The sequence below is a fragment of the Cydia amplana genome, chromosome 17 (genome assembly GCF_948474715.1).
Source record: "Cydia amplana chromosome 17, ilCydAmpl1.1, whole genome shotgun sequence".
In the NCBI taxonomy this organism is placed as follows: domain Eukaryota; kingdom Metazoa; phylum Arthropoda; class Insecta; order Lepidoptera; family Tortricidae; genus Cydia; species Cydia amplana.
In genome coordinates, this window is record NC_086085.1 from 12,920,943 (window position 1) to 12,939,998 (window position 19,056).

General features: G+C 38.2%; 1 protein-coding gene across 1 annotated transcript; it reads right to left on the bottom strand.

Annotated features, from left to right (window-relative positions):
• Window positions 1-3,740: 3,740 nt before the first annotated feature.
• Window positions 3,741-10,542, bottom strand: LOC134655804 (dol-P-Man:Man(7)GlcNAc(2)-PP-Dol alpha-1,6-mannosyltransferase). The gene is made up of 8 exons (XM_063511280.1): window positions 10,340-10,542; window positions 10,131-10,263; window positions 9,839-10,012; window positions 9,129-9,282; window positions 8,233-8,377; window positions 5,999-6,225; window positions 5,182-5,322; window positions 3,741-5,037 (listed from the first exon to the last, which is right to left on the bottom strand). The coding sequence occupies exons 1-8, from the start codon at window positions 10,463-10,465 to the stop codon at window positions 3,834-3,836; spliced, it is 2,304 nt and encodes a 767-aa protein (XP_063367350.1). The 5' UTR covers window positions 10,466-10,542; the 3' UTR covers window positions 3,741-3,833.
• Between the last annotated feature and the right edge of the window lie 8,514 nt (window positions 10,543-19,056).

The following is a 19,056-nucleotide window of genomic DNA, read 5'->3' on the forward strand; positions in this document are numbered from 1 at the left end:
AGGTGTAAAGTGTAATTCTATGGAACATGTAACTTGCTAACTATGTAAACAAACCGCCATATTAAAACTGTCTCTGAATGTCAATTTACTAGTGACTTTTGTTTACATAGTTAGCAAGTTCCATAGAATGACACTTTATGGAATCGCGCGCGAGAACACAACTCATTCTAGACCGCCTGAGTTGGTCGAACTGATAATCGTTCGATAGTAAAAGCAGTTAAAATGACGTACATTTTCATTTACTATGCTTTAACAGAGCTATACGGCGACACATTCTGTAAATGTTACTGTCTTCCCATACGATGCGATGCTGTACGCAGCGTAAAATGTCCACGGAAACAGAGTTCTTAAAGCGCTTTCCCGCTGACGTCCAGTACTTTGCGGGTACGGTTTTCTGCAGGATCCCGTTTTAGTAATATAGTAACGTTCACGGCATTCTTTTTGCGGGATACTGCCCGCATAATACTAAAAACGGGATCCTGAAAAAAACCGTACCCGCAAAAAACAGGACGTCAAGTGGGAAAGACCTCTTAGTGCAAGGCCTGAGTGGACGCTCGAGTTGGGCGTGCAGCGGGGCGGGGCGTGCGGCGTGCATGTTAAGCAAATGCAAACGTATAGGAGCGGCCTTAGTGCACGCTGCTCAAATCACTTGTGAGCCCGACGCCACGCTGCACGCGCCGCCGAACGCTCCGTTTCGAGCGTCCACTCAGGCCTTACACTTAGGGTTGCGCTGACGTGATCGCATAGCATTTTCAAGGTGTACACTTGGCTTGGATAATGTTGTAGTTTAATGAAGTTTCTTTTATAAGAGTTATGTCAATCTCTTTCATTGCAATTATTTGCGATAAATATGTATGATCAAAGCAAGTCTTTGGAAGTCTCATACAATTACAAATAATTTCAATCATACATTAATTTAATTTGTTAATAATGATGTTTTAATATGAAATCTGGCTGTCGTAACTTCAACATCTTTTTTATCCTTGGTAGGTATTTTTATAATTAAGTTAAAAGGCCCCCCTCTCTCAATCAAGCCATTTAATAAGTCGATATAACTTGAATATAAAATCATTCTATCTAAAAAAAAAGCTACAATTCATGAAGGCATTGCACCTGTTAATTTTATAGTTTATCATTTTTAGTAAAACATGTTTATCTTACATACTGTGATAATTACTTGGAAATGTTTTCCACATTCCTAGCGCTTCAGTAAACGATAGGATTTTATTGTTACTTAATTATCTATAGATATCTAACTTATGGCGTGGAATTAAAATAATCTAATTTTACTGTTTGAAATACTTTCTTTACTATATTGTTTTGTCACTGAACATTAAACTTCATTATTAGTTGATCAATTTGTTGTTTCCCATAAAGTTTTAAGTCATAAATTATGACTTAAAACTATGATAATATGACTAACAATACATTATGACTCATAATGTATTGTTTGTCATATTATCATTAGTCATAAAAGTGAAACCGTTAACATTTCAGGATTTTCGTAAGGTTATCCTATATACTTATAGGTTAGGTTTGTTTTATCCTGAAAAGTGACGCGTTTCAGAACCAAATGAATTATGACTAACGAATATGCGGGCAAACAATACATTATGGTTTGAAACTATTTGGGAATCAATAGAGACCCTTGATCAATATTATAAAAGGATTAGAATTATGTGACTGAAGAAATTCATGCAGTGGCCGAAAGGTCCTTCATAGTATTTTAATTCTAGTCGGTGTTGATAGGCATTTATAACAAATTAAATATAGATTATAGAACAATCAGAGTCGATAAAGATCGGTTTTCCTAGGATAGCGGTGCCGTCATATAGCGGCCGTCTCCATACTAAATAATACGGCTAAATATGGATGTCGTAGTATTTGTATAGAGACGGCCGCTATATGACGGCACCGCTATAGGAGGAAACCAAAGCTTTACAGTTCATGTTTGTAGTTTTATAAAACTTTTGGCTTTGGTGTCTGCAAAGCAACGTCACTGTCCATTTTAATTTTGGATTCGTTTTGGACTTAACTTTAACTGAGATTTCGTAAATCTTATGGCAAAGACATAAGATCCACCGTTGGTAAAGTACTGTACTGAGGGCCTACCGCGAACGCACTTGTGAGTTCGTACGTAATTGTGTGACAGGAAGGCAACACGCCGAACGTGGTTCGCGGTAGGCCTTCTGTTGTTACCAAGGCTCGCGAAAAACTTCCGTCATTTTCAAAACATAACCCTGATCCGTACAACACACTTTATACCAATGTCAACGATTATATATGCCCTATTGACATCCGCAGGCTGTGAACGAACATTTTCAACTCATAAACGGGTCCGAATAAATACATGTTTTTTTTTTCAAAACGACGGGCGTTTTTCCGAGCCTTGTTGTTACTACTGGCTAAGGAGCACCGTAAATCATTATTCAGAAATAAATAACTAATAGGAAATAATAAGATTACTTCGTTTCGAAACTTAAAATTGGGCCTATTCCAGTTTGTTTATCAAAAGCTTGTAACTTGTAACACAAGTGGAAGTCCCTTTTTGACGGCTTTTGTTAGAAAGTGACTTCCACCTGTATTTATTACAAGTTACAAGCTTTTGATAAACAGGGCACAGGGGCCCGTGTCTCAAAAGCTTGTTAGTAACTTGTATTACAAGCGGATGTCACTTTTTGACAGCTTTTGTTAGAAAGGGACTTCCACTTGTATTACAAGTTACAATCTTTTGAGAAACGGGCCCCACAATGCGTTTAAAAACCAAGCAAATATATTCAAGTACAGTCACCTACCATAATATGTTACACATCGATGGCCGGTCTCAGGTTGTTGCTTGTGAAATACTTCGTGATTTCCTTTTGTTTTCGAACCGGTAAGATTATTGGGGACTAATTTTTAGGTTTTAAATAGCACCGTATCTGTGCAATTACGGCTTCATGTGGTAGCACCCACGGAAGAGTTTACCCAATTTACCCATACGACTTCAATCATGGTACCTGTGCATTATGTACTTCTTATGCCTTATTAGACTGATTAGATTATTATTAATCATGATTAATTATCAATGTAAGCAAAGATTTCAATAGGTACACTTAACCTTAAGAAATGTAAGATTAAATAAATGTCTCATAATTATTAATCGTTTTATTTACACATTGTAAGTAAATCTTAATAATAAATACACATAACGACAAATTCAACAATAAGACAGATTATTTTTCGGATATGTGACTAGATTTCTGGCCATTAAATTCTAACAGTAAAATATTGCATCAGTATAAAATGCTATGTATATGCTATGCTATGTATTAGAAAAATGCTGTTACATGTAAAATGCATTCAATAATTGGTTTTAAAGATAGGAAAATTGAAATGTAGCGATATTTAACTCCTCTGGATAGGATATTTAAAACTTTCTCGTTTTGAACACATATTAAATCATATTTATAGCTGGTCAACCAAATCTTGTCAGTAAAAAAAGGCGCGAAATTCAAATTTTCTATGGGACGATATCACTTCGCGCCTACATTTTTCAAATTTGCCGCCTTTTTCTACTGTCAAGATCTAGTTGACCAAGTATATATCGAGTCTATCGCGAATTAATTTTGTTACCTTTATATCCGACGTTGCTAAGCACGTTACACGATAGACCCGATACAAATATGTTTTAATACGTCCTCTAGGTAGAAGTATTCAAACCAGGGCTGCGTATCTTAAAATTTGCAGTGTACGTATGTAATTATTTAAATCTGACTGAAGTAGTCCGTTAGATAACTATATCCCGAGATCAAATTAGTAACTGTAACAATATCAGTAAACACTAAAAACAATTACTGATCAAATCTAGTATAATTCATTTTCTCCGCTAGGATCTCTTCTACAATTTGTTGGATCACTTGCCTGTCCTCGGCTTTGATATCCTCTGGTTTAGTTTTATCATCATATATTTTCCTATCTATAAGTCTAGCTATAACTTCTTCCACTATTTCGTCTATGTTTTTATTTGTGCCCGCCGTTTCGTCACTAACTTTACTATTTCCGGTTACATCTTGTTTCTTTTCAACTAGATTTTCTGCGTCAACTTGAGTTTGTACTTCAACGACAGTTTCCTGTATTTCTTCAGGTATATCACCTCTGCCATCAACTTCAACTATATGTTCTGTGCCAACAGCGTCATCATAGAGTTCATCCGCGATCTTTTTGTGTCGTTTCATCAACTCCCTTAGCTTTTCTTTCGCAGATGCCACAACCTCTTTTCGAGTTTCAGATTTTATTTTCGCTATCGCTTTTAGTTTTTTCTCTTTTCTCAAACTTTTCAACTCTTCAATTGCTTTCTTAACTTTTGGCTTTTTCATAATTTCTTCCTTCTCTTCAATTTGTTGAACATGTACAGTGTTCTCTATTTCGCTAATATTCTCTTCGACAGGTAGATCACTTGCATCGTTTGCTGTCTCGTCTTCTGCAGGAGATTTTTCAGTTTCAACAATATTTTCTACTGTAACTTTTGGCTCTTCAATTTCAACTGTCTGCTCTTCTTCAACAAATTGTTCTTCATCTAGTAAACTTTCAGATTCAGAACTATCATTATTAGCATAGTCTGTTTCCAATTCATTGTACATACTATCGTCTGGAGGGCTACTTAAATCCGGTTCTGCTCGACCACTGCTATCAATACGTCCTTTATGACCATGTGGATATTCACGAAAATCTTTCCTCTGTAGAATAAACAGCGCTGGGCGAGTTTTTATTTTGATCGGAGGTATAAGTTTATAATTTAGGGACACTGCAGAAAACGTATCTATACCCTCTAGAACTGTATGCGTATGTGTGAATGCTTTGAGATTTGGTGAATATTTACTCTTAGCTTCTATTAGGAGGTGGGTGTACTCTTGCAATTGTTCTGCGTTGAGAGATTCGTTTTTGCTGTACTGCCAATGGTTGTGTATCTCTGTGAACCTGGTGACGCCGGTCTGTGCTGCCAAGTTGCTGATGTGTACATGGACGTATGGTTCGTTCTTCAAGAGCTTGTGGAATCTGAAAAATATAGGATTGGCTAAGTGATTGAATGAGTGAATCTTGGACTATTTAAGTGATACTAACACGAAAAGCCCCACCCACTTCATTTGGATCTCGCAAATAGGACAAACGAATATTTATTCATTTAGGTTGGAACCTTACCTCGTCATGGCGACCCCGCCCGGGTAGTTGGTCATGGCCACGGACACAAAGGCGACTGACAGCAGCACATTGCCGACCACCACCACAACGGTGCCCCAGAACAGGAGCTCAAAGATCGGCGCTTTCGTTCGGCGAGTGAATCTAAAAAAAAAATATACTCGTATTAACGTCAATTTCGCCATGTCAAATCTATCTGTGTAGGCAAACTTTAAAACTAATTCTTACTAATTGTAGACCTTATCAAATTGATACAAGATTAAATAAAAAGTTAATGTTGACATAACATGACAATGTGTAGGTATATCATAAATCATAATATTATGAGGACATGACCTTTCATTTTTATCAGGAGTTTGCTACCTGGGTTTAATCATAGAGAAAAAAATACATAGAGTGCTCACTCCATACATCAGTTTTAGTACCAAAAAGATTATTAGCATCTAGCATCGAGTAGCGGAACTATCAGTACTGCTACTTGACAATAGATGTAGCACCGACCGGAAAGTCTTATGCTGTTGAGATAAGACTTTCCGGTCGGTGCTACATCTATTGTCAAGTAGCAGTACTGATAGTTCCGCTACTCGATGCTAGATGTAGACACTGAAATTAATAGTCTGAACTGATGTATGGAGTGAGCACTCTTGTCTTACTATATTTCTCTATGGTTTAATATAAACCTAGGACATGATTCAACATTATACCAATAATAGTCCCATGATTTGTACACACACGTAGAAAAGTGCCGGGGTGACCACTTGCACTATCCCCTATAGAATCTAGGAGCCAGCTTAGGTGTCTAATAATATAAACAAATTACATATAAGAGCAGGCCGCAGCGGACGCCATATTGAACAGCGGGAACACGTATATAATGAACCGCAGCTCCTTATGCGGCAACAGTGAGTAAAGCAGCACGTAGACAAGGGCCGGAGCGACCAATTGCACCATTCGCTTGTCTAGGTACGCGCCAAGGGGCGCTAGGAGCAAGCTCGGGCCGAGCCCGCGGGGCAGCGCCGAGTATAGGTACCAGAGGAATGGGGAAGTCTGATTATTTGTTAAGGACTTGTTTTTAAATTTAATAGTCATAGGTCTAGAAAAAGCGCTGGTGGCCTAGCGGTAAGAACGACTTGCAATCCGGAGGTCGCGGGTTCAAACCCCGGCTCGTACCAGTAAGTTTTTCGGGGGTGTCATTCTGAATCCCTAACAACGTTTGTCCTAAAGTCACTTGCCCTAACTGGTTTGTCCTAATGGACACATGCCCTAACAATCAATTGTCATAACGATTATTTTCCATAATTTAAGGTTCTGAAAAATGGTTAGGTTTTAGAACTTGCTGCCACAAAGGTGGGTTAGGTTAGGGTTAGAACGACCCTCGCAAAAAAGAAAATATGCTTAATAACATTAGGATAAGCAATCAATAATTAGGGAAACCAAAATTAGGGTTTTTAGTGTTAGGACAACTGATCATTATGACAAACAATATTAGGGAATGCAAAGATAGGAGAAAAGACTTTAGGGATTCAGATATAGATCCGTTTTTCGGAACTTATATACGATTGATATTTACCGGTCGCTTTTCGCTGAAGGAAAACATCGTGAGGAAACCAGACTAAGCTTAATAAGGGCCTAGTTTAACCTCTGGGTGGGAAGGTCAGATGGCAGTCGCTTTCATAATACTAGTGCCCACGCCAATTCCTGGGATAAGTTGCCAAGCGGACTCCAGGCTCTCATGAGCCGTGGCAAATGCCGGGAAAACGCGAGGAAGATGATGAGTGGTCTCGTAGATAGGTCTCGCTAGCTAGACGTCGAATAATGTGGCGTAAAGATCAGCAATATAGATACTAAAAATTCTAATGCTAGTACTACAAATTCTCATAATAATCCTAATTGCAAACCAGTCTAAAAAGAGTTACCAGGCGACGTAGTTGTATTTCTACCCACATTCCTTTTTTATGACATTAAAGTAAGACCGTAACAAAGAATGGTGTTGTTAACATTAGATATCTAGGGACTGGCTTTACGGGCAATAATAATGAGGCATGACAGGGGCCCATGGTATAATAATATACTCCGCCTGGTACTCTCTTCCGAGATTCGCGAATGACCTAACTGTCACTTGCCTACGTCATCATGCTGTTTACAGGTTCTCAAACTTTAAAGTGTGGGAGAATTTTAACCAACGGTGAAAATTATTTTAACGGCATTAATTTTAAGTTATTCATGTAGAAACATAGTAAAATAAAACAAATCTATACTGCCCTTTTCACCCCTACTCTTACAGTTCCGAATAGAACAGCCAACCATTTTCGTAACAAAACATTAATTACCAAGCTTACGACGTGAAAAGTTTGGAAAACACTGCGACTGCTGACACTGAGCGAGAAGGAAATAACAATTAACACGCGTTCGACAAGGATGACGCTCAGGGACAAAATGGCGGATTGTCAAATGTGACAGCGCTATCCTGTGTTGCCAGTAGTGTAAACAGAATTACCCGAACGTCTGAAATTTCTTTCGTGAATCGGAAGATATTGCTAACGAATAATTAAAAATGACGTGTTATTGTAAAATTTAAGATAAAATACAAATAAATGAAAAATATAAAATTATAAAGAAATATTTTAACTTATTAACCATAAATATAATGTACCCATGTAACATGTTATGTTGAAATAAAGTGGCAATGTTATTGTGACGTAGGCAAGTGACACTCTGGGAAGAGAAGACCATGTTTTATTAGACCATGCAGGGGCCAGTACAGCGGTGTGAAATCGCTACAACGCGATTGGTTGATGAATTCGCATCACGCGCGCGATTTGTTGACGAGTTCGTATTACGTGCGCTATTGGTCGCAACTAGTTGCGTTAAACTGCACGATTGGCTGGAATTCGTGAGTAACACCGCTGAACTAGTACCATTTTTAGTGCCCCATTAGCCCGTCCTTAGATATTATACGTCAATAGCTGTTAAATAATAAGGAAACATTTTTCATTGTAACTTATGGATGTTACGTTCCAACTCAAAAATCCACATGTTTGCTGTAAAGGATACACCCCAATCGGAGCTCTTATTCATCACGGTGTTGTACCAGAACACCTCTGCCTCGGGCCACAGCAGCCGCCCCCAGAACACGGAGTCCACCACCACGGTCAGCGCGACCAGGCCCGCACCGGCCGGTAACACTATTTTGAGCAACCTGGGAAATTTTATTTATCACATTCAGTGCCGAAAACACGACTATCGGGTGTTTTATGATTTCCTTCCTAGGCCGGACGACCCGATAGTCGGGATCGTGGTACTACACCTTTATGTGAAGAAATTTTTGTGGCCTAGCGCGGATGTATTGTTTGGCTGGGGTGCAAGGCAATGAATGTGTTAAATGGAATGGGAGAAAGGATGTTTTTGAGGAGAAAGGAAGAGGGTTGGAGTTATATTTGCTTCATGAAGTAATTGAAATAGATAATAATAATAATAAATTAATTAGGAAATATTGCAATATCAGTGACAAGAAACATGAAAAATCATTAGGTATTGTTAGTGTTGTATCTGCTGAGTGAAAACCCTATGTAAAAGTAATGAATCAAGATTAATTTAGAGTAGTAAGTAATTCGCGCAGCTAGAATTTGTTGATATATTCTTTCGCCTTTGTTTTCTTACCTGATTCTAATAACATAACTTCCAATTAATTTGATGTATCAAAAAATGTAGATCAAAGAAAACTCTTGATCTTATTTGTGAAGTTACGCACGGGTTAACAAATTATACATAAACCTTCCTCTTGAATCACTCTATCTATTAAAAAAAACCGCATCAAAATCTGTTGTGTAGTTTTAAAGATTTAAGCATACATACAGACAGACAGCGGGAAGCGACTTTGTTTTATACTATTACTATGTAGTGATGATTAAATTCAAAACAAAGACTAAAAATGAATTGGAATAACTTACGTTTGGAAGTCAATCTTCTTAAAGTACAAATCAATGACAAGAAACAGTGCAAACAGCACCGCCAGCTCCGACCTGAAGATGATCATGCTGGCTCCTGCTGATATCAGGAACTGCTTGTGCTTGCCGGATATCCATCCTTCGAAGGCTAGCAACACTAGAAAATAAAACCTTTTTTAATATGAGGCCATATAACATTTATTTGAAAGACTATTTTATATTAGCAATAAATGGTGTGGATCTGTTGCATTAATTTTTATCTAAGGTGCAGGGGAGAAATTTTGACTGCGAATTTCAACAAGGTATTGCCCCCTTGCACCCTATACCTCTCACATTGAATGATGGTCCTTATGACAGATCATTTTTGTATGGAATAGCTGTCACATAAAATATTTGTAGACATTATTTGAATGTTTAACACATTAATTTATTTAAAAATGTAACATTGGACTATAAAAAATGTGGTAATAACATATTTCTTCAATTATTATTTTTAAACTAAATCGAACCAAAAGAGACCACAAGGACCATTTTGATGTGAGTGGTAACCCTATTACATCATGGTTGAATAATAGAATCAGGTGTTTTGGTATGTTTACCTTTTGCTAAATAAGCTAAATAGCTACATTTTGTAACATGATACACTAGGTTGTGATACATTTTATTAGTCAACATTGTGGAATCTTAATATAATAGAATTGTTTCTTACTTACCAAGGGGTAATGCTAGAATATTAGGAAGTGGACGGCTCATATAAAACATGAAGTGGTACTGAGTGACTGTTATTAAAGTGAACCACCAGGCAAATGTGTTCCCGAACTGTTTCTGCAGCGTGTTCCTTAGCCGCGACCATGCCCCGATCACTGTCAATGCTAATACTAGACGCACTGAAATTAAAATAATAAATACAAACAAGTTATACTTTAAAAAATAGTGTAGTATATTATTGCGAGTATATCGTAATATGTGTGCGACTAATACTACGTGTGTAGAATGAAGTCTTACCAACATACTGCATCCAAAACTTATTTATCCCAAACAGATGAAAAATTGCGGCCATAGGCGCCGATAGAGCCGTAATAATAAGCGGCCCGACGAATGTACGCGGCACCACTCCCGGGAACTCATTGTGGTCGTACTGGAGCAAGTTATTAAAACATTACACATTTGTAAGTATGCCACTAAAGAATCCAAAATTAGATTTTCTCCAATACCTGTGAGAGGTTATGTCGATGATATAAAATATCGTGAAACGCTTGTATATTGAAACTTTCTTCGACTTTTGTAAATGGGCATAGTAAGACGTGTAAGCTAGCAATGACATAAAGCAATTGAGCCATATTTTATTAAACTAAAATCCAAAAATAATCAACCCATAGCGCACAACTGAAACGTCAACTTCTTGATGTTGTTGACAGCTGTAATGACAGCAGTAATGCGTTCAGAAATACGAATTTAAAAGTACACGCACCTAAATGCAAAACTCGTCAATAATTTTATTAAACCTAATGTAAGAACTCTACAGTGTCCACATACATTTGCTTTTTAAATCACATAGTAATTTCAATTTAAACCAAAGTTTAAACTCTCATCATATCATGTAACATTTTCTGAACGAAATAACAGTATGTTAAGTTTTGTTAATGCAAGTTTTTATTTTTATAAAGTTATTTATAAAGTAAAACAATTCCTGAAAAGAGGATAATATATTTCAAATACACAAATTTTATCAATGACTATTTATGAAACATTGCAAATATGCATTATATCCAGTTTGATTTGTTTTTAACGAAATTTACGTTTAACTTTTATATAGAAATTCATTATTTTATACAAAAATACACAGTTAAAAACTGATTATCAAACTAAAATAATTCACTCGGTTCACCTTTAACCCATATTTGAGCTTAATTAAATTTACAACGCTATAAAAATGTCCTTCACATGTAAAGCCGATTAACTAAACGCAATTTTTGACAACAATCGTCAACAATGGTGGAAACGGATTCCGTGACATACAAGGCAGTGTTCGTTTTCTGAGACGAAAAATTATCAATTATGGTCAATACTTCACACGAAATCATTACTGCGATGATATTGCAATAATATTTCGCTTAATATTGTTACAAAACCATAAGAATGTGTGATGTTTGTTCGGAGTTTTCACAGCTTTTACTAAATTGTAAGTTACATTGTTTCTAAATGTTGTAGTTCTCGTTCTTGTGCTTTCTGTTTACGTCGAGGGCTATAACTATAATTTTATTACAAAAACAAGTAATTTATTTGTCATGGCTATTTAAAATTCTAGTTTAATTTCTTTGTTTTTAGGTGAGGCAAGATTAACTGACGATGTTTCCCAATACCCAACAATAAGCCAATTCGAACTAGAGACTGTCCTGAACTACATTATTTCTTGGCCTCAACGGTAAGAACAACGTCAATGTTACATTATTGATAACAAATTAAGCACAATATTGTTTGTTTGATGTGAAAAAGCTCCAGAAAAGGGTCTGGCTTAATTCTTATTGTACTCACATTTGAGTCAGCTGTTATGTTCAAAACACGAGAATATAGAAAATAGTGTCATGTTACAATGTTTTTAGTCTTTAAACTATGGAATAATGTTTGAAATGATAAATTGTTTGTGAATTTGGGTTAAGATTAACTGTTTTTCCAGGCAATGCATGTGCTGCTACCGAGATGTAAAAAACTTTGAAAGGTTTTATTTAGTGGTACAGAGTATTTTATGTTTGTCTGTGTGTCAACTGAAGATACTCAAGGATGAGTTGATAGCTGCAGCTAAGGCATCACCTCCTGAAGAGTGTGAGGAGAAGCCTCAGCAACCTGAACCTGCCCCACCCAGCAATGAAGAGAAAAGTGATGAGCCCAAGGACGAACAGGCTCCTGTCGAGCCTGAGGAGTCCAAAACACCTGTGGAGCCAAGTGAGACTGCAGAACTTCCATCCACAGCATCAAAACCTACAGTCACTGATGATGCTGAGATCTGGTCTTTACAGCAAAAGGAAAAGCTCATGGCAATTGTCTCGAAAATTTTCCTTCTGAATTTCCCTTTATACTTAGCTTGTAAACACTCGGCGCTTAGTCGCTTAGATGACCTATCTGCTCAAGAGATATCAAATTTAAGTTCTTACTGTGACTTACATGACACAGAAATACCTGCATATCTACTACGTAATGTTAGCTTGTTCTGTAAGCTTGGTGGGGTGTGTGCAATGACATCAGTATTCGAGCATGCATCGCCGAGCACGCTGCCACTGTCCATGGCACATGCGATTGTGGCAGCTGTTGGTAATCTCAAGCTGTGGTTGAACTTTCGAGCTGTGGCACAGCTGTTCATGCCACTGAGGAGTAAAATCTTAAAATACATGTGCAGCTTGGAGGATAAAGACCTTAGAGTACCAGCTGTGAAGTCTATGGCAGGTAAGAACAAGTCTAAGCATGTTGTTGCTTCATAACATGTTCAGTGGTGTCAATGCCATATCAATTGCTTCTTTTTGAATTAATTTTCTTAATGATTCTAGTTTAATTTGGTAATAAGAAAGTTTTTTAAGTTTTCATACCAGTTCTTTTAACTTAAATAAGTATAGTTTGTCAAAGGACTGTCGCATTTCAAACATAGACAGTGAGAATCATACTATCTTTGTCTTACACTAGTACTAGCACCCAAAAGAAAAGGATGAGTATAGTTTTTTTAATTCTTATTTACTGACAAAGTGGTTTGACCAACTATATATGACCCTTCATGAAGCTTCAGAAACTGCAACTACACAAAACAAAAATTGTTGAAAGGTTGAACATTGTCATATACCCTATTTACATAGAATATTAGATGCTTCTATTTTACTTTGTAACTGAACAGATTTTGTCTTTTCAAATATATGTTTTTAACCACAATGCATTGTCTGTAACAAATCTATTGTATCTAGATTTCATGTGGGGCGCAGCGAAAGAGCCTCTAGACGCTCCTCTCACATTTGACAGCGACGGTCTAGCCTTAGCCTTCAAATACTTCAACAGCAGCACCCTGACAATGAGATTAGCAGGCGTAGCGCAGATCAATGCACACATAGCGGCCCATAATGAGTTGTGTGCGGGGGAGCCGGCGCAGGATGCTGAGGTGGCTGGCCAGCAGTTGGCATCCTGGCTTACACAGAATAATATCATAGAGCATCTGTTTGGACCTAATCTACATGTTGAGGTATGTATTATTATAGTGTAAATGCTATATTAGGTGGGTCCACACAGAAAGAGCCGCCTCACAAGTAGATCGCATAAAGCAGCTCAGTCTGTGTAGCAGTGTTGGCCGAAACGTTAATGCCATTGACCATTTTTGACCATTAACCATTATAAATTGAACCGCAAACTGTAACCGTCCGTTACGGTTTACGGTTCAATTTGTACTGGATAATTGTCAATTGCAATTAACGTTTGGCCAACACTGCTGTGTAGACATGCCTCGCTGGAGGAATTGCGGCTATGAGTGTAGTTAAGTGAACAGTTGTCAGACATTGCTTGCCTTCAATATGATAGCATAATTAAGCATTTGTTTGTTCCTAATTTACATGTTTGCTTACCCTCTTATTACAAGATATCTGGGTAAGTGATTGTTTGCTTGTGATTATTTATCAGTTTTATTTAATTGATAAGTTTTAATGAATTGTAACTTTTAGTTAATAATTATGATTGACATGACATATGTATTTCCGTTTTGCTTTAGGTATGCTTTGACTTGTTGTTAAGTTTAATCGATTGAATCGATTATCTTTACATTTAGCGAAATGTAATTTTATTTTATGTACTCCTGACGTGTAATTTGCTTTATTAATAAAATATGAATGAATTAATTCATTAATTAATAGACAATACCATAGAGAAAAAAATACATAGAGTGCTCACTCCATACATCAGTTTTAGTACCAAAAAGACTATTAGCATCTAGCATCGAGTAGCGGAACTATCAGTACTGCTACTTGACAATAGATGTAGCACTGACCGAAAAAATGGGCTGGTCATATGGCACGAAAGACCGACTCGTGGAGTAAAAGAATACTCGAGTGGCGACCATGGGGGGAAGAACGTCCTCCAAGTAGACCCAATGTGCGTTGGGAAGACGACATCAAAAGGGCTGCGGGGATGAGATGGCTCCAGGTTGCACAGAACCGTGACGAATGGCGAAGAATGAAGGAGGCCTACACCCGAAGGGTAGAAAAGGGCTAAAGACAGAGAGAGAGAGTAGCACCGACCGGAAAGTCTTATGCTGTTAAGAGATAAGAATTTCTGGTCGGTGCTACATCTATTGTCATGTAGCACCGCACTGATAGTTCCGCTACTCGATGCTAGATGTAGACACTGAAATTAATAGTCTGAACTGATGTATGGAGTGAGCACTCTTGTCTTACTATATTTCTCTATGACAATACCTATAAAACACATACCTTAAACCAACTCGGTCTCAAACAAGCCTTTTTATTATTATCAGGTTATCAAGCAGTCCCACATGATCCTGAAGTTCCTGGCAGTAGAAGGCCGAGTGACATCAGAGCACGTGGAGCTGGTATGGGCAGCCGCTCAACTGAAGCACTGCGGGCGACAGGTGTATGACCTGTTGCCCGGGTTCATACGCGCGTTGGCGCCTAAGCCGTGCTCACATCTGTACAGTTTGCTATGCTCGCTGCCGCCTAAGGAACATACTGAACAGGTATGGTCAACCTTTTAAGACACTCTTAATTTATACATTACATATGTTCTTATGAATAAAGTCTGTATTTATATAACACCAGACCGCTTAGCATGACTTGCATTGTTGCTGGAGACTCCATACTTAAAGTCGCGCGCGACAACGCTTATCATGCTAATAGAGACCCGTCCCGGCTTCGCACGGGTTAACAAATTATACATAAACCTTCCTCTTGAATCACTTTTATCTATAAAAAAAATCGCATCAAAATCCATTGCGTAGTTTTAAAGATCTAAGCATACATAGGGACAGATGGCGGGAAGCGACTTTGTTTTATACTATGTAGTGAAGCGCCACTTGCAACATCCCACTAATCTGAGGTTAACCTGTTAAACCATTAATCCGGTGTCAAATTGTACTGGTAACCATGGTAACTCCAGGTTTAACCGGTTAACCTGGGTTAGTGAATGGTGCAAGTGGTCAGGATTGTAATAATGACTCGTCATTTGTTTCCAGAGCCTGTACTTAGCGTCGGCGCTGATGCGCGCGATGTGGTCGCGCGGCGCGGCGGGCGCGGGCACGCCGCCGCCGGAGGACGCGCGGCTCAAGCCCGCCTGCAAGCCCGGACACTCCTCCAGCGAGGCCAGCGTCAGCATGGAGCAGACCAACTCGGACGACGACCCGGTACCTATACCAACACACACACCCACACCTATACTAACATACAACGTCGGCGCTGATGCGCGCGATGTGGTCGCGCGGCGCGGATATACTAACACACACCAATACCTATACCAACACACACCAATACCTATACCAACACACACCAATACCTATACCAACACACACCAATTCCTATACCAACACAACAATACCTATACCAACACACACCAATACCTATACCAACACACACAAATACCAATGTTCGGAAAGAGAACAAACAAACTCTAATAACAACAAACCAAAACAACAAAGGGAACAAACTAGTTCGTTTTTTTAGCATTAGAAAGAAGATAGCGATCTTGACATGTCTTTTTATTAAAAATCACCGTTGCCAAATAAGTCACAGCAAATATGGTAGGATTATAAATCATATACGATATTTTACATTCTTTTGCTTTCACAAGTAATAAGAAATATTTTTTTTTGCGTTTTTCAATATTTGTTACCTTCTTTTTTTTCCTTTCTAATGCTAAAAAAAGCGAACTATAAGTAAACATTGTAATTTTCTAATTTCAATAAGGTTTGAAAGGTCTGAAATTAAGGATTAAAAATTGGAGTTTATCAATGATGGCATTTCATATGAAAAATATATGTACACAACAGGTGTTAAATTGGTTCAAATTTGACGTGGTTAGTGACTTATCCATTCATGTGTGTTGTTACGTCGTCGCCCAAATCTAATATTTAGTTAATTTCATTTTTATGTATATTGTTTTTCTTTGTGACTTTTCTTTTATATTTTGTAGTTTCACAGTGCCTTGGTTTTATACTGTAATGCTGTGTTACTTATTTGATCAATAAATAAATAAATTAATTAATTAAATGTTTTAGTGTGAAGAGCTATCCACATCGGGTGAGGAGGCGGGCCCCACGCCGCGCAAACAGAGCAAACACCAGCGGGAACTCACAGGTACGTTACCCAACTACACCTATTATATTCCCGACTTCCTTGTCTGTTGGAAAATTCTTAAATCTGTAATGTTTTCAGCAGAACAAGAGGAGTGGCTCCGTGAAGGCGAAGAGCTGACTAAGAAGGAATGCGCTACTCTCAAATCGTGTCAAAAGTGAGTAAATATTTCCATAACGTACAATAGGGATGTTGACAATTTTTTGGAACTGGTTTCATTTTGTAGATAGACACGTAATAATTACAGAAAAAAATATTAAAAAAATATATTCATTAATTTTGAATAAAAAAACATATATAATAAGTTTCGTGTTTAAATTTCGCGCCTAAAACGCTCCAAACTGTCACGTGACCTTGATGACGTAACGGCGTTTTAAACAAACAGCTGTCAGTCATTTTTTTTAATTCTTTATATGGCAACTGACAATTTTTTTTAAAGCCTTAACACACTACCGCATCGGACAGCGACCTTCTTTCTCGCTCTAACTTATAGCTGCGTCCTTAACGCACCACCTTACACACTATCGATTCGTGCGCCGCACCGCACCAAGATCGCGTTTCGGTACGATAATCTTACACCACACTTAGGCAGGTTTTATAACTTGTCTTTGGTGATTCCACTGTGATTACGTCACGCGCTCCGATTGGCGTTTGCAGTCACGTGATACTGGGCATTATTTTAAATACTTTTGATTACTTTTAATTCATTTATTACGCATATTTACACTTGCAAAATATGATTTTCCGCGTTCTAATATTCCCTGCTATGGTAAAAACATAACATGCTATATATTCGCGATTCATGTCAACATCCCTATTTTAATTCCTAAGAAAAAAATCTCTCTGATTTTCTCTCTGCCCTGCCGGCCTAGACAAGTGAAAATCACTATCGCTTCGACAACAAAACGCTTTCTGTTTCTCTATCACTCTTCCATATTAGTGCGACAGTGACAGTTGCGTTTCGATCGCTATGGAGCGTAAGCAATTTGCATGTTGGCTACGCGACCTGTTTAACACATTCAGTGCCAGCGCTTGCTACGCGCTACGAGTATAGCCGTTAACATGGGAAAAACTGTATGTAGCGAAAAGCGACTACGGATAGTGCAACCGCCTGGCGGGTTGCTGGCAGTGAATGCGTTAAATTAACCGTTTGACCGCCAAAGACGTCAACTGACGCGCGCAGCTACAGCCCAATATCAACCGTCTTGCATTCCAACAAGGTTGACCATGAACTGCCGCACACAATAGGCTATTTGACTATTTAAAACAAATTGTTTTACACCATGCATGAAATAAAGCACCAGAAGATTAATAGAGAAACGTAGCAGCAGTTATTTTTAGACACAATTTCTATTTTAAAACTCGTATAACCTCTAGCCGCCAGAGACCTATAACAAGGTCTCCTGTTCCATTCTAATTTGAACTTTGTGTTGACAAAATAAAATTTCATTTTGCTAGGCAAGGTTTGACGTATGGGCCGCTAGAGGATAAAACTATAAAGAGTTGGCAATTTGACTGTGACGTCACATGCTAGTGTATAAATTCCATAGAAGCAAAATCGTTTTGACAGTTCGAAAAAAGAAACTGATTTGACTAGCAGTCAAATACCCTATACACCGTGTTTTTATTGAATTCCGTTAACTTCGGGGTATGGTTAAGTACGTTTAAGAAAACTAAACGGCATAGTTAATTTAAAAAAAAATTTTTTTTTTCTTTTTTTACAAAAAAAAAATAAGTTTAAAAACTAATTAAATGTAGCATATAGCGTTGTTGTAACACGGGCTTTACATTTAACTCAACCAAACAATTGAAATCTGTGACATATCAATGTCATTTCGAACATCGATCGACCGAGATTGTACTTAAGTTTAGTAGCAAATGTATGAACTCATTCTAAACACTAATCAATATGTAAACCGGCCCTAAGGCAAGTGTACACGCTTGTAGAGGCCTTATAGGAAAAAAATAAATTATTGATTATCTCCGAAATGGAGTTAATTAGAATATCAGTGTCTTTGAGAAAGTTACTGAAATTAAGCTCAGGAATGCACCCTTGAAATTAACGGAAATCAAAAAAAAACACGGTGTATAGGCGTGGATTTCAAAGAGCTAAACACCTTGTAAAAGTAATATGTCATGTGTTGTTCGTAGGCGCGGTAAGCGCGCCGGCAGCAGCGGCAGCGCGAGCAGCGGCGCCGAGGAGCTGCTGCGCCCGCGCAAGAAGAAGCTCTACAAGAAACGGCACAAGACCAACAAGCAGAGGCACTTCCGTGAGTATAGGCCTCCTCAATATAGGCCCCGTGCATCAACTATAGGGGGCAGCACAGGAGCCGTCAAATTTTTGGCGTAATGTGTCGTTTATGCTTCCGATGTAGCCCACAGGATGGCAGAACCTACTATGCACAAGGAAACATACCGGCGAGAACGGTAGATGGTAGCACTTGCTTTGGCAATGTACATGTGCCATAGACTAGGAATCCTCTAGACGGAGTTTAGAGAAATTATTTCATGAAACCGATGCTGCCAAAAATACTGGGGTGCGGGGGACGAGGTGAGCGAGTCCCGTGCCGTGATTGGTCCGTTCAAAGACACGGACGTCACAC

Bases quoted from the DNA above. Each gene is read 5' to 3' on its own strand.
- LOC134655804 (XM_063511280.1), bottom strand. From the start codon at position 10,465: ATGGCTCAATTGCTTTATGTCATTGCTAGCTTACACGTCTTACTATGC. The intron at 10,264-10,339 runs GTATTGGAGAAA...AACTTGCTCCAG, and splicing joins ATCGACATAACCTCTCACAG to TACGACCACAATGAGTTCCC. The intron at 10,013-10,130 runs GTAAGACTTCAT...TTTTAATTTCAG, and splicing joins GTTTTGGATGCAGTATGTTG to TGCGTCTAGTATTAGCATTG.